Genomic DNA, 13,684 nt, shown 5'->3' with positions numbered 1-13,684 from the left:
ACTAACCGAAACTTCATAGGGACTAGGAACTGTTTGAGGCTGTACCCCAATATGGACAGGCAACATGCTCTCGCAGGCAGATTCAGGGGCTCCATCCGGAAAGGCTTTATTGGAGGCAAATATAGTCCAGAAAGCGATAATGGCACCCAAAAAGCAATTCCCACAAGCCATGTGTAGAAAAAAGACTTGCTAGCTCAATCTCTTACAAAAGCAAGTATGGATTTTCCTAGCTCAGAAAGAAAGCTTTAAAAAGAGGGTCATTACTCCAGAACAGATTCATTTTCTACCCCTGAGGAACGGGAAATTCACGTGTCTCTGCTGAGATCTGAGGAAAGAAAGAATCTCTTTTTTTTCCAAAAATCAGCCTAGAAAGCCAATCGGTGCAAAACAAATTTAAGCTTGGAAATTGATTAAATCTGAAAGTTGGATTTCCTGTCAGATGAGGCGGGGGGGGGGAGGGATGGATGGAAGAGAAGGATAATGGTATCCCAAAGATGTTTTTTTCACGAGGCAACTGGACTTTCTTGTTTTTCTTTGAAGACGTTTCGCTTCTCATCCAAGAAGCATCTTCAGCTCTGACCGGATGGTGGGGGAATGGCTGAGCTGAGGAAGCTTCTGGGATGAGAAGAGAAACGTCTTCAAAGAAAAACAAGAAAGTCCAGTTGCTTCGTGAAAAAAGCGTCTTTGGGATAACTATGATCTGGATGATCGAGAATCTTCGTAGGTAATGGTGGTGAATGAGTATTCTACTTTTTAAGCATTTTTATGGCTGTCCTATTCAGTGCGACTCAGGGCAACGGACAACAAAACAGTCAACGAAAAAGCTTACAGAATTAAACAGCACACACCAATAAAATGTGCAAAGCAGTACATTTAATTGACACCCCCCCTCTTGGTAGCATTCATCTCTTAATCTCACGTGGTGGAACATTCCCATGTGCCTGATCCTGCCCCAAAGACCTCCTGCTCTTTTAGCACTTTTCCTTTAAGCCTGATGGAATGTCTGAACATCAATGCCACGGAATTATTGGCTGGACGTTGTGGGTTGCCTAAGTGATTCTTGTGAGCAAACACTTTGCAAGTCTGCAGCCGGAAGCTTGATCAACCTTGGAAACTTGCATTTTTTTCCCCCTAGAGCAAAGAAGGTTGGTTTTGTCACAAGATCAAAGCAGCCAGAAAGTGCTTTTTTTTTTTTTAAAGCAGGTAGCCAAATTCCAAAGCCTCTTGGCTGGGTGACAGATTCATTGGATGTTCCTGAGTTGTTTCTTCCAAACAGTGGCTTGCTTTTCATAGCGGTGGAGCAAGCAGGAAATAGGGAGGTCAAAGAACACAACATTCGTGCGTTGTTGCATTTTCCTTGCACGCATGACTATTTCTCAAGGACAATGCAAAAGGTGGCCATGTATTGCAAGATGGAAGGTGGGAATAAGCAAGGATTGGGGTGTGTTTTTTTTGCAGCACTGCTATCATGCAGGCAGTATGCAAGAGTGATACAAGGCATGGTTTGTATGCAAAATAAAAGAGTTGGAAGGGACCTTGGAGGTCTTCTAGTCCAACTCCCTGCTCATGCAGGAAACTCTATACCATTTCAGCCAAATGGCTGTCCAATTTCTTCTTAAAAGCCTGCAGTGATGGAGCACCCACAACTTTTGGAGACAAGTCGTTCCACTGGTTAATTGTTCTTGCTGTCAGGAAGTTTCTCCTTAGTTCTAGGTTGCTTCTCTCTTTGGTTAGTTTCCATCCGTTGCTTCTTGTCCTGCCTTCCGGTGCTTTGGAGAATAGCTTGACTCCCTCTTCTTTGTGGCAGCCCCTGAGATATTGGAACACTGCTGTCATGTCACCCTTGGTCCTTCTTTTCATGAAACTAGAACATAGCTAATTCTTGCAATGGTTTTTATGATTTACCCCCCAAAACATTTGGTGTTTAGTCCTTGGCATCTTCTGATAGGAGGAGAACAAGGGCCTGCTTCAAACAATGGGGAGGTATGGGAGTTTACCTTGGTGACCTGCAGGAACCGTGGTGGCGCAGGGGTTAGAATGCAGTATTGCAGACTAATTCTGCCGACTGTCAGGAGTTCGATCCTGACCGGTTCAAGGTTGACTCAGCCTTCCATCCTTCCAGCCCGGTCAAATGAGGACCCAGGTTGTTTGGGGGCAAGATATTGACTCTGTAAACCACTTACAGAGGGCTGTAAAGCAGCATGAAGTGGTATACAAGTCTAAGTGCTATTGCTATCTTTCCCATAATCAGGAAGAATTAGACCAATGATGGTTTACCATTAGCTGAGTTAGCTTTCCACAGCAAAAAAGTCAAAAAATCTTCTGTTACCTTACAAAGTGGCAGATGTATCATTCCCTAAGCTTTCATTATTGTTGTGAAGTACAGTACATTAGAGTTGAATCAGGCACAGGGGTCGAGGATTTGCCTACAACCCAGATATAACTTTCCCCAGATTGTTTCTTTAGATTCTATCCAATTTTTTTCCCCATCTTCTACAAGCGGAAGAAATAAAGGACCATGTCGTTGGAAGAGAAATATATAGCAGTTATGGAGGAGGAGGAAGAGGAGAAGGAGGAAGAGGAAGACATCCAGGAGGCAGCAGCCTTGGTTGTTAGCGGGGTGATTAAAGATGCCGTGGACAGAATTAAAGCCCTGAAGAAGGAAGAGGCAGGTACTCCAGTGTGGAAGAGAAGCTGCCAGGCCACTGGTGTCCAATTTGAATCAGACTCTAATTTCTACTCTTCTCATCAACTTCAGGCGCCAAATACAAAATACCAAATATTGCTTGGATGAGGTGCAAGGATTTCTCCATCGGAAGAGGCCTGTTGCAGATTGAGGACTATATGAAGGTAAGCGTCATGTTCAGTGTTCCTTGGCATCTTGTGTGCCAAGGCAATGTGACGCATGGCTGGGAGGGTCAACTAGGCTTAGACCAGGGGTCCCCAACCTCGGCCACTTTATGACTTGTTTTTAAGAAGAGACTGGACAGCCATTTGTCTGAAATAGTATAGGGTGTCCTGCTGGAGCAGTGGGTTGGGCTAGAGGACCTCCGAGATCCCTTCCGTTATCCTGTTAAAGGCTACCTGTAAACTCCAGAATAGTAAAACAAAGTAAAACGTAGCAGGCTTTTTTCAAACAGGTGCTTGTAACGGGACTGTGTATTCATCCTTGCAGACATGGGAACTTTATGAAAGTTGGCTACACTGGAGCAATTATCTCAACAACGAGGAACTCCGGTATAGCACCAGGTATTATTACCGAGTCCGTTGGAGCATCCCGACATGCAGGAAGCCCATCCCTCGAGCAACAGCGTGTGTCTATTTTGCCATTGAGATTTCCAAAATCAAGCCCAGAGTGAGTATTTTGAGGTCCTCTTGGGAGACAATTAAGCCCAATCACGTTAAGGATGCTCTTTAGAGTTCTCTAACATCCATGATCTGTAGGGGTCCTTGGTTCCACCAAGACCACTCCCACCAACACGGACAGAGCAAGCTGTTAGGACAGAAACGGAGACCAAACCCCACGCCCTTCTAGGACTGATGATGTTACCTAGTTTGGTAATGAAACGTCTGCAAGGAAACCCTGAGCTACAAATATTCTCTTTGATCCTTAATCCATGATCTGTTGTTATCAGCCGCTTTTAAGAATCTGATCACACCCAGAGAAGAGGAACTACTGGCCCTCTGAACTGTCCTTGACTTACAACCAATCATTTAGTGATTGTTGGAAGTTAAAACTAGCACAGAAAAATGTGACTTATGACTGGTCCTTACATTGATGTCCGCTGCAACATCACGGCAGTCGTAATCTAAATTTGGGAGCTTGGCAACCAACCGTTATTTGTGATAGTTAGCCATCTGTGACCTTCCTAGCTGACAAGAAGGAAATGCATGCTATTAATTTTAGGTATAACTAATATACATAAATTACCATGTTTCCCCAAAAGTAAGACTGGGTCTTATATTAATTTTTGCTCCAAAAGATGCATTAGGATTTATTTTCCAGTTAGGGCTTATATTCAGTCATAAATGCATCTGTCTGGCTGACAACCTTAACTTGGGCTTATTTTGGGGGAGGGGCTTATATTACAAGCATCCTGAAAAATCATACTAGGGCTTATTATTTTGGTTGGGTCTTATTTTTGGGGAAATACGATATAACAGCTATAGTGGTGGCATCTTGAAGACTTAGCCATTTATACTTTCATGAATCCTCTCGCTTAGCTGCCCGTTCATCCAAAATCTATTTGAGTAGCTCAACGAGACAACTTGGAAGAAACCAGAAACTGTAAAAATTTAGAAATCAGGAAGCACGGAAAAATGGATACAAGAGTTGTAATTTAATGGAATTCCATCCAGGATTCCTGTTAGAAGTTGAATATTATTGTTAGGTTCAATTCTTGGGAGTACGCACTGTCTTTTTTTTTTTTTCTGGAATGTCTCTACTTTCATGAGAACCGTCAAGTAGGCCACCGTCATGCATAAAACTAACTATTGGTTTTCTATCCGATACAGACGCTGCCAATTGACGTGTTCTTTGTGGTGGAAACCAATAAGCTCATTCACAGGTAACTTTCCCATCCCTCAATCAACTGGTTTGCACGTCTGGGCTCCCACATTGCCATAAGAGCTATTTGTATTAGGTAACCTTTGGGGTAAAATATGAAAAAAAGTGTGAGTGCAAAATGCTCAGGCTGTTTTTCTATTTGCAGGCCGGGAAAAACTCGCTTTAAGGAAAAGTGGCTCAAGGATGTCATTGAAAGTAAGATCGTCATGATGGAGACTGTGGATTTTTAGTTCTGCTGGAATGGCTAGAAATTAAAATCTCTTTAAGACACCCCGTTTTTGTTTTTTGGGTAATAAAATCCACGGCTTGCTGTAATCAGACCCTTGTTTTGATCTCTCTGTGCAATTCATGTCAAGGAAATGCAGGAAGAAAAACTTTAACCAAATTGTCTGTGGTCATCCAGGTCATGGTTGTCCCAAAGGTGCTTTTTGAAAAGGCACCAGAACTGAAGAAGCTTCTTGGATGAGAAGCGAAACATCTTCAAGCAAAAACAAAGTCCAGTTGCCTTTTCAAAAAGCACTTTGGGGTTTAACCAAACTGCACACGTAAGCAGTTTTAAGGCCCTTAAATCGGACATTTGCAGCAAAAGATGGGAGAGATTACACCCGCCGAGTGTCTTTATTTAATGCGACATAAATAAATCGACTTTTCCCAACCGGAGATCTTCCTAAAGTGTGAGAAGGCAAGTCTCAAAATTCCAACTAATATGGGCAAAAGCGAGAAGAGAAAGGGAGGCTGATCTACAAAAGCCAGGATCACAATTCTTTTGGAGTTTTTTCTTTATGCAGGTCTCAAGAATATTGGACTTTGATTCAAGAGCAGTCTGTGGGGTCTCTATCTCAAATGTATTAAATCAACTGGACTGCAAAAGGGTGGGGGGGGTCATTTCTGCTTCTGCTCGAAGGTATTTCAAAGAATGACCTTGAATGACTTCAAAGACTTGAGAGTCACTGGAGTTGAGAAGTCTGAGAAAACCCCTGTTCGAATCCACCTCCAAGTTTATGGAAAGTCAGAGGGTGACCTTGTCCTTCTCTTGGTCTGGATCTGCCTCTCATGGCTATTGAGAGGATAGGTGGGCTCTGTACATAACCTCGAGCTCCAAGAAAAGGTGGATAGACATCTACTGAACAAATCTCAAAAAGCAACACACAGCCAACTATACATAGGAGGATGTTTAATTTTAAAAATACAGTTTATGAGTGGTGTACCATACTGGAACTGTGCCAAAAAAACAAAACAAAACAAAACAAAAAAAGACCGTCCAGAATGCAGTCAATAAAAGCTGTCCTTGATACTGGGGTGCATTTACATTGGGATTTCTTTTCTTCCTAGTTTCAAAATGTAGCTCCAGATATGCTTCTAAAGTTTATGGTGCACTAAAAAATTTAAAAAGGGAACAGAAACTCACCCCCCCTCCCCAGTAGGTGGCAGTTGGCACATGGAACTATGAATTCCAATCCACATATTTTATTTAGGCTGTAGATGAAGCCATTGAAGAAACGTAAAGGTTAAAAAAAACTTATTCAGATGGATATTTATCTCCTCTGCGTTGCTAAAAAAAACTATTTACACTTAATCGAGCGAGAAATATATTGATGATCCTCAAAGCATTCTCTTTTGCAAAATTATGAGCTAGACTTTAACATAGTACTAAATCTGCAAAGAATCTCAAAATGACAGATTTACTGATCCTATTTACAAGGAGGAGACGACCCACGCTTTTGACAGTCTGAGCCACAAAACGAGATTACAATTTTTCCCTGTTTTAACAATCCACTCCTATTTGTGTGTCTGTTCGAGGCAGGAAGCTTATAAAGGCAACTGTCAACATTAAAGCTATTTCTGCCTTTTGGGTGCACAGAGTTAGGCCCAGGGTATGTTCTGGCCATTTTTCACAAAATACACTCATCCTACAAGAGATCTTCTTGTTCCGTTCCGGACTTAATATTTTCTTCTTGTCAAAGTCGATAGAAAACAGACTTTACTGAACCCCTATTGATGGAAGTTTTTGCCTCAGCTGATTTTTTTTTTAAAGTGCTATTTTCTCAAACACAAAAAAGCAACAGTATCCCAGTAGCTTTTTGGCATTGTGGTGGTGCTGACTGGCCTGCTTTGGTTTCCCTGCCTTGGGTTGCAAGTTGGATAGATCCTGCAAGTTAGTTCCAAGACCTCACCAGGCCAATTAGGGTTCTTGGCTGGATATCTATGGACTGTTTCCCCCAAAATTTCCTATGGCACAAGCCAATGTCAGGACCCACCCGTTTGCCCGTCACTCGGGAGGATACGTCGTTCATTTCTCATCTTTGCCCTTCGTTTTTCGGTAGACCATTTCCCGGAAGCTGGCTAGGATCTTGTTTTCTCTCTTTCGCCTTTCTTCCTGGTTGAAAGAAGCCAGGGCTCTCTTCTCGTCCGCGCTGTAGATCTGGTTCTCTTTCCGCAGACGCACCGCTTCCATACGCCGATGCCTAACGAGAGAGAGGGTGGCCGTCAACGAACTATCAACACTCAAGGCATCAACTGGCAACAGAATATTTTCATTTCGGCCATTTCCATTCACCTCCAGCCCCTTACCAGCATATGGGAACTCTCTTTTTTTTTTTTTAATTGAAAATTTTATAAAAGTTTTACAATATAATTCCCCCCCTCCCCAAAACCCACTCTTCCACTCCCCTCTCCCTCCCCCCCATTTCCCAGAGCCAATCACAGGGTTAACAATAACCATACTCTATCTAACATTAATCAACTATTAGAATAACAAATCTATAACATCCTTTAACTCTCTTTTAAACGAATATACTAGTATTAAACACAATAATTATAACACCATATTAATAATTATAAATAAAAATAAGTAACCTATTATAACATATAAACTACATTAATACTCTAACATTTACTCAAAAACCAAATGAAATTTTTTAGTCCCATTATTTGCTCTCAATATAATCCATATGGGAACTCTTAAGAATGGTGTGGGAAGTCCCACTTAGAGCAGAGTTTCTCAACCTTGGCAATTTTGAGATGGGTAGACTTCAACTCCCAGAATTCACAGACCAGTTGTTGCCAAGGTTGAGAAACACTGAGACAGAATAAAAAGAGCTCAAATTCCTGAGTGGCGTGTCCCTGCCAAACCATGATTTTTGATTGGAGAGAAACAATGGAATTAAACAGAGGAGAGTATAATCGAGATTAGTTTTGATTCGGCAGTCTTCCTTATAACCAGGTATAAATTTAAGCAAGATCCAATCTATCCTTTGTTCTGAGATTGCCCCAGTACTTTGGGGGGGGGCAATCAGAACCAAGGCCAGCCCTTGTCCTTTGCAATATTTTTAACCGGGTCACTTACCTGCTGCCACTCATAACATAGCCAGATTTCTCAAAGGAAGCAATTTCTTCACTGGTAAGTCCTATTTCGCCTCTCCTAGGAATCCGCTTGCCCGCCTTTACGTACTCGGCCATGGCAGCCCCTTCACCGGGCAGCAAAGCGTGACCGTAGCTTCAGGGGAGAAAGAGAATGCCAATGTAAACCACAGCAACCACACACACACACACACACACCACAAAGGATCACTCTCCCTACCCACTAAGCCTGGTGTTGCAGCTCGGCTTCTTGTGTGCTGTACATCAGTGGCCCCCAACCTTTTGGGCACCAGGGACTGGTTCCACGGAGAGAGGTTTTCCCGCAGAGCGGAGGGGGGCTGATTTTGCGTGATGCCTGCATCCCACAGATGGGGCTTTGCTTGTTTGAGTGGCCTGGTTCCTGGCGTGCCGCGGACCGGTGCCGGTCCATGGACCTGGGGTCGGGGACCCCGTTGTACCTGATCTTTACCTACAACAGTTCTGCTCCCTCCTAGTCTATTATCAGCCTCACAGAACAGCACTTACTTCAAAGGGCGCTCGTCCTGAGAAGCGTGACTGATGGGAGCTTCTGGACCAATAAAATCCACGGCGTCTGTATTTTCTGCAATAGGCGGGAGAGAGAAAAACCCAAACCCATGAAGACTGAGGCAGTACAGGCAGTCCCTGACTTACGGCCGCAACTGAGCCCAACATTTCTGTTGTTAAGTGAGGCAGTGGCTTAATGAATATTGTCCCGTTTTTACGACTTTTCTTGCCACAGTTGTTAAACGAAACACCGCAGCTGGTAAGTTAGCAACCCGGCTGTTAAGTGAGTCTGTCTTCCCCCATTGACTTTGCTTGTCGGAAGGTCGCAAAAAGGGGATCGAATGAACTCGGGACGCTGCGACCGTCATAAATATGAACCGTTGGTCAAGCGTCTGAATTTGGATCACGTGATTTTGGGGCATGCTGCAACGGCTGTTAAGTGTGAAAAACGGCCATAAGTCTCTTTTTTCAGTACCCTCGTGACTTCAAATGGTCACTAAATGCACGGCTATAAGTCAAGGATCGCCTGTATACATCATTAATAAACAATAACGATAAAGCTCATTTTAGAAGACAAAACATACAAACACAAGCCAGACTGGAAAAAAGAAGGATATAAACATGTAAAAATATCTTTAAAGCAGCTAGCAATCTCCCAACGAAATGGGTTTTAAAACAGATGTCCCCAACCTGTGTGCCTTGGCAGCCTGGCTGGGGGGCGGGGAGGAAAGAGGGGAACTGGGCCCTGTGAGTGATGGGCAGCTTGACTGGTGCAAAAGGCAGGCCAGTGCACACATACAACTCAACTTCCACAAATTGAGCTATGCGGACTTGTGTGGCCCGGTTCCAAATTGGCCATGGCCCCATAGTGGGCTGCAGCCCAGGGGTTGAGGACCCATTTAAAAATATTTGGAGCTGAGTGCCTCTCTCTTAACCAAAGGGGTGCACTTCCCTTGATTTGAGTTAGCCCGCCCTCAGTGCTAACCACCTACTTGATCTCTCAATCCAGAGCTCCTCTCCACACTCAGCTCTCTCGTCCGAATCTTCGCTGCTCGAGTCACTGGAATCCTTCCTGCTCTTCTTATTCTTCTTTTTCTTGCTCTTTTTCCTAGTCAATGAGAGAGAGACCGTGGGAGAAGGGGAACGAGTGAAGGCAGAAGAAAGGAGTTAGGAAATGATACTGGTCGGTAGGCGGTGCTCAAAATTTGCAGAGATTCAGATTCTACTTTTGTATGAGCGAACTGTGCACGGGTAAATTTGAACCCTAATGAAAAAAAGCTTTTATTTTTATTTTCACTTTTTAAGCCTGCATTTTAACCTACTTTTAACCCATTTTTAAATCTGTTTTAACCCTTGTTTGACTTTTTATAATAGTCACAAGACTTTTTATAAAGGATATATACTGGAGAGGCTACCATTGTTTTACCTACATTTTAACAACTCTACAAGCCAGGAGTACCAAGAATTGGAAAAAGGAGAAAGAGACAGCGTGTTCACTCGGAAGCACAGAGTTCTTCCAAGCCACTGAAGCAGCAGAAAATGGAAGATTTTGCTGCAAATAGACAGTCTGCTCCAGTAAGAGAGAGACCGGATGAATTTGGAGAGCCAGTGTCAGGGAAAGAAAAACCAAGAATTACAAACAAGAATAAAGTACTGTGGTTACAGCATCGTCTGCAAATGGGCAATAATAAGTTAGGATCTCAAGCTTTTTTTTTCTTTCTAGCTGATATGAATATGGTTTTATGTTTTATTCGTTCATGTAGAATGGCGTTTTTCAAGCTTGGCCTTTCTTTTTAAGCTGGATAGACTTCCAACATGATGACTGGAGAATTCTGAGGGGTGTAAACCCACACATTTTAAAGGCATCAAATTTGAAAAATGGAACTAAATACTTTATTTGGCCAAGTGTGATTAGACACACAAGGAATTTGTCCCTGGTACCAATATAAAAATGCCAATATAGAACAAGTAATGTGGCATGCAGCCCAAACAAAATCCAGGGAATTCCACGTGATTCCTCTCTTTTGCAATCTTATAATTGTGCAGCCCTGGAGATATCTGGAAGTAAACCATCCCCGATACTTAAAAGGAATTTAACCTCAGGGATTAGGCTGAAGCAACAGACCATATCCCCCCTCTACAGTGTTTCCCAAAATATTAACAGCTGATATTAACAATTTCAAGAACGGAAAGAATTTAAGAACTGGAGGGAATAATTTGAAATCACATCAGGAGTCAAGAAAGGAAGGAAAACCAATTTAAAGAAGTTATCTCGTCAACAAGACAGGTTTTGACTTGTACTTTAGCAGTTAAAGGAAGAATGATATAATATTTACATACAGGAAGTAGGCAGATTATTTTAAAAAGAGTTCTTACTTTCTATGCTTCTTTCTCTTCTTCTTGGCTCTTCTTTTCTCCTCCTCACCTGAAGTATTACGTAGGAAAAAAGGGAGACAAGAAGGAAACCTCAAAACCTGATTATGTTTCTAAGAGATAAAAACTAGCACACAGGAGTAACTAGACTATGGGGACCGAATCAAAAAGAATTAAGATGCAAATCTCTAATTCTGTTGCGAGTCTATAACTGATACTTACGCGCTGCAGCCTTTTTCTTCTTTTTCTTTTTCTTTCTTTTCTTCTCTTCCTCTAAAAAAATAATATGTGTTTTACAATCAGAGAAATGATTCATTCTAATATGTCGATTCTTAGCCATCCAGGCAGAATTCTCTGGAAGTTGGATTTATTTTTAATAAATAAATAAATCTGGTTGCCATGACTCAACTTCCAAACAATTCATTCTAATGTGCTTCCTCCTGAAATATGATCCACTGATTGTCAGTTCCAGAGGTGCAAGACATAGTTTACAGGCAGTCCTCAACTTACGACCGCAATTGAGCCATTTTGAGCCATTTCTTAAGTGAGTTTTGCCCCATTTTGCAGCCTTTTTGCCACAGTTGTTAAGTGAATCCGGCTTCCTCATTGACTTTGCTTGTCAGGAGGTCCCAAAACAAGATCACATAGCTCCGGGACACTGTGACCGTCATAAATGTGAGTCAGTTGCCAAGCGTCTCAGTTTTGATTATGTGACCCTGGAGATGCTGCAACTGTCGTATGAAAAATGGTCATAAGTGACTTTTCTCAGTGCTGTTGTAACTTTGAACGGTCACTAAACGGACTGCTGTAAGTCGAGAACTGCCTGTAAGTACCCCTCTTTTTTAAAAAAACTTTATTTCAGAGCAATATAGGGAAACAGATTGTTGCCGCAAAAAGCAACATCACGCTGAAACCACATCTACAGTTTTAAGAGAACACATACTGTTCCCGAGTTAAGAAGTCGCGATCTGGAATTATTTTGGAGAATTGCAGAAGCGCCATTTACAAATTGAAAGTAAAATGAGTTTCCCACAGATATGACAGATGTAGTTAAGTTTCAGCTTAAACACATCGTAATACCTTCTGAGCTGGATTCGGAGGAGGTGCTTTTTTTAGATGATCCTTCTTCGTCTTCTGCGGGAGTATGTTCGTCAGAGCTAGATTTAAAGGCAGAAGATAGTCTTAAGATTTATGAACTAAAGTGCCCAAGATGAAATACAAATGTAACTTAAATTAAATACAAGTTTTACTCTGGCTCAGGAAGTTTTGGTGAGAATCCCCAGATTTCAGGTGCTCCTAGTTCGCCTATTCGTTCTCTCTCATTTAGTCGTCTGTAAAAAAAAATTTTTTTTAATAGAACTGCAGAAAAATGAAATCATCTTTGACTAATAAAATGAGAGCAAATCCCTCCCCCTTCTAGCACTGATGAGGTTGCCTAGTTGGGCAATGAAACATCTGCAAGAAAACCGCCAGGCTCAAAGAGCATCAAGGACCCCTCAATAATATTATTAGCCCCTCCATGATTTTCCATGTCATGGGTATTATTATTATCAATAATAATAATAATAATAGTAGTAGTAGTAGTAGTAGTAGTAGCAGCAGCAGTAGTCAGATATTACTGACACAGAACTTTCCCAGTGAATTTTCCCAGTGATTATGCATTACATCATTATTCTAGCAATTATGCAGACACATCATTATTCTAGTTATGCAGACAAATCATTATTCTAATAATTGTTCATTTTACTACATTAGTAGTAGTAATAGAGTCCTTGGTTAGGACTTGAACTGTTAAGTTTTTACCAGTCACAGACTGTCGGCAGGCCCAGAGGAAGAGAGAGAGGCTTTTGGAGGAGTTGGTGGCGGTGGCAGCGTGCCCCAGGGGCAAAAAGAAGCAAGGCCTCTTTAAGAAAAAGCTGGAACAGTCAGGATCAGAAAAAGGAAAGGAGGCGAGGTTGTCGTGCAGGAATACAAGCTAATTTGAGGGCTAATCCACATAGAGCTCCATTTCCATCTGTCCTGTTTGCCATTGTTCGCTTCCTAAGACTAAAATGGACGACCTGAAACTTGAGCTGGCCAAGGAATGTATATCGGAGGTGGTGACCCTTTGAGAGCTGTATGCAATGAAATTTCATTTTGATGTATGCTGATTGGCACATTCAAAGTGACAATAAAGTTGTTGTTATTATTATTATTATTATTATTATTATTATTATTATTATTATTATTATTATATCAAATTGATTAAATCAATAACAACAATAATGACTCGATAGGTAGACAAAAATGCCAAATCCAGTCTGAACATCTGGCTGACTGTGCGATGATCAATAATAATAACAATAAGTAGTACTTGGTTAAAACTTTAACTGTTAAAAAAAGTTTTTACCAGTCCCAGTAAATCGAACTGAAGATTAAAATAAATAATAATGAATAAATAATGAATAATATATGTTATAATATAAGCAGCAGCAGCAGCAGTAGTAAAGGGTAAGTAGTAGTAAGGAGGACCCAAAGGCCAAAGCCAGACTAAACATCTGGCTGACAGCGAGACCGACCATAACAAGAACAACAACGGTTCTTAACCCCACGAAGCCGGCCCAGAGCCGAGCCCGACCACCCCGCGGCCGCCACTCGCCTCTGCCGCAGCGACTCCTCCTGCTCCTTGCCGTAGTGCTCCGGGTCGTGCCGGTAACCGAAGTGGTGCGGGCGCCCCAGCCGCTGCCGGAAGCCGTTGCGCTCCCGAGAGCGAGACCGGCGGCTGCGGCTGTGCCGGGATGGGGAAGGGCTGGCCGAGCCGTTGTCTCGTCCCCGACGGGAGCCCGGGGAGTCCGCGGGGCTCCGCGAGCGCGACACCAT

The 13,684-nt window shown here is 42.4% G+C and overlaps 2 protein-coding genes across 2 annotated transcripts; one reads left to right on the top strand and one right to left on the bottom strand.

The window, feature by feature from the left end:
- Positions 1 to 1,087: 1,087 nt before the first annotated feature.
- On the top strand, positions 1,088 to 4,900 carry AKAP14 (A-kinase anchoring protein 14). The gene is made up of 6 exons (XM_015831896.1): positions 1,088 to 1,145; positions 2,501 to 2,672; positions 2,759 to 2,850; positions 3,176 to 3,355; positions 4,516 to 4,568; positions 4,713 to 4,900. The coding sequence occupies exons 2-6, from the start codon at positions 2,519 to 2,521 to the stop codon at positions 4,795 to 4,797; spliced, it is 564 nt and encodes a 187-aa protein (XP_015687382.1). The 5' UTR covers positions 1,088 to 1,145; positions 2,501 to 2,518; the 3' UTR covers positions 4,798 to 4,900.
- A 558-nt stretch (positions 4,901 to 5,458) lies between these two features.
- On the bottom strand, positions 5,459 to 13,684 carry NKAP (NFKB activating protein). The gene is made up of 9 exons (XM_015831892.1): positions 13,464 to 13,684; positions 12,076 to 12,156; positions 11,906 to 11,982; positions 11,044 to 11,098; positions 10,829 to 10,918; positions 9,445 to 9,560; positions 8,453 to 8,528; positions 7,914 to 8,063; positions 5,459 to 7,032 (listed from the first exon to the last, which is right to left on the bottom strand). Exons 1-9 carry the CDS (start codon positions 13,682 to 13,684, stop codon positions 6,858 to 6,860), a joined length of 1,041 nt encoding a protein of 346 aa, XP_015687378.1. The 3' UTR covers positions 5,459 to 6,857.

This window comes from Protobothrops mucrosquamatus, unplaced genomic scaffold (genome assembly GCF_001527695.2).
Source record: "Protobothrops mucrosquamatus isolate PMUCROS unplaced genomic scaffold, P.Mucros_1.0 scaffold_286, whole genome shotgun sequence".
Taxonomy (NCBI): domain Eukaryota; kingdom Metazoa; phylum Chordata; class Lepidosauria; order Squamata; family Viperidae; genus Protobothrops; species Protobothrops mucrosquamatus.
Note: the sequence above shows the minus strand (reverse complement) of the source record. Positions and strands in the feature narration are given on the sequence as shown.

What these genes read in the sequence shown, in the direction of transcription:
- AKAP14 (XM_015831896.1), top strand. Translation starts at nt 2,519, where the DNA reads ATGTCGTTGGAAGAGAAATATATAGCAGTTATGGAGGAGGAGGAAGAG. An exon ending in CCTGAAGAAGGAAGAGGCAG is followed by an intron (nt 2,673 to 2,758) that starts GTACTCCAGTGT and finishes CATCAACTTCAG; the next exon opens with GCGCCAAATACAAAATACCA. An exon ending in TTTCCAAAATCAAGCCCAGA is followed by an intron (nt 3,356 to 4,515) that starts GTGAGTATTTTG and finishes TATCCGATACAG; the next exon opens with ACGCTGCCAATTGACGTGTT.
- NKAP (XM_015831892.1), bottom strand. Translation starts at nt 13,684, where the DNA reads ATGGTGTCGCGCTCGCGGAGCCCCGCGGACTCCCCGGGCTCCCGTCGG. An exon ending in CCAAAACTTCCTGAGCCAGA is followed by an intron (nt 11,983 to 12,075) that starts GTAAAACTTGTA and finishes CTTTAAATCTAG; the next exon opens with CTCTGACGAACATACTCCCG. An exon ending in TATGTTATGAGTGGCAGCAG is followed by an intron (nt 7,033 to 7,913) that starts GTAAGTGACCCG and finishes CTCTCTCGTTAG; the next exon opens with GCATCGGCGTATGGAAGCGG.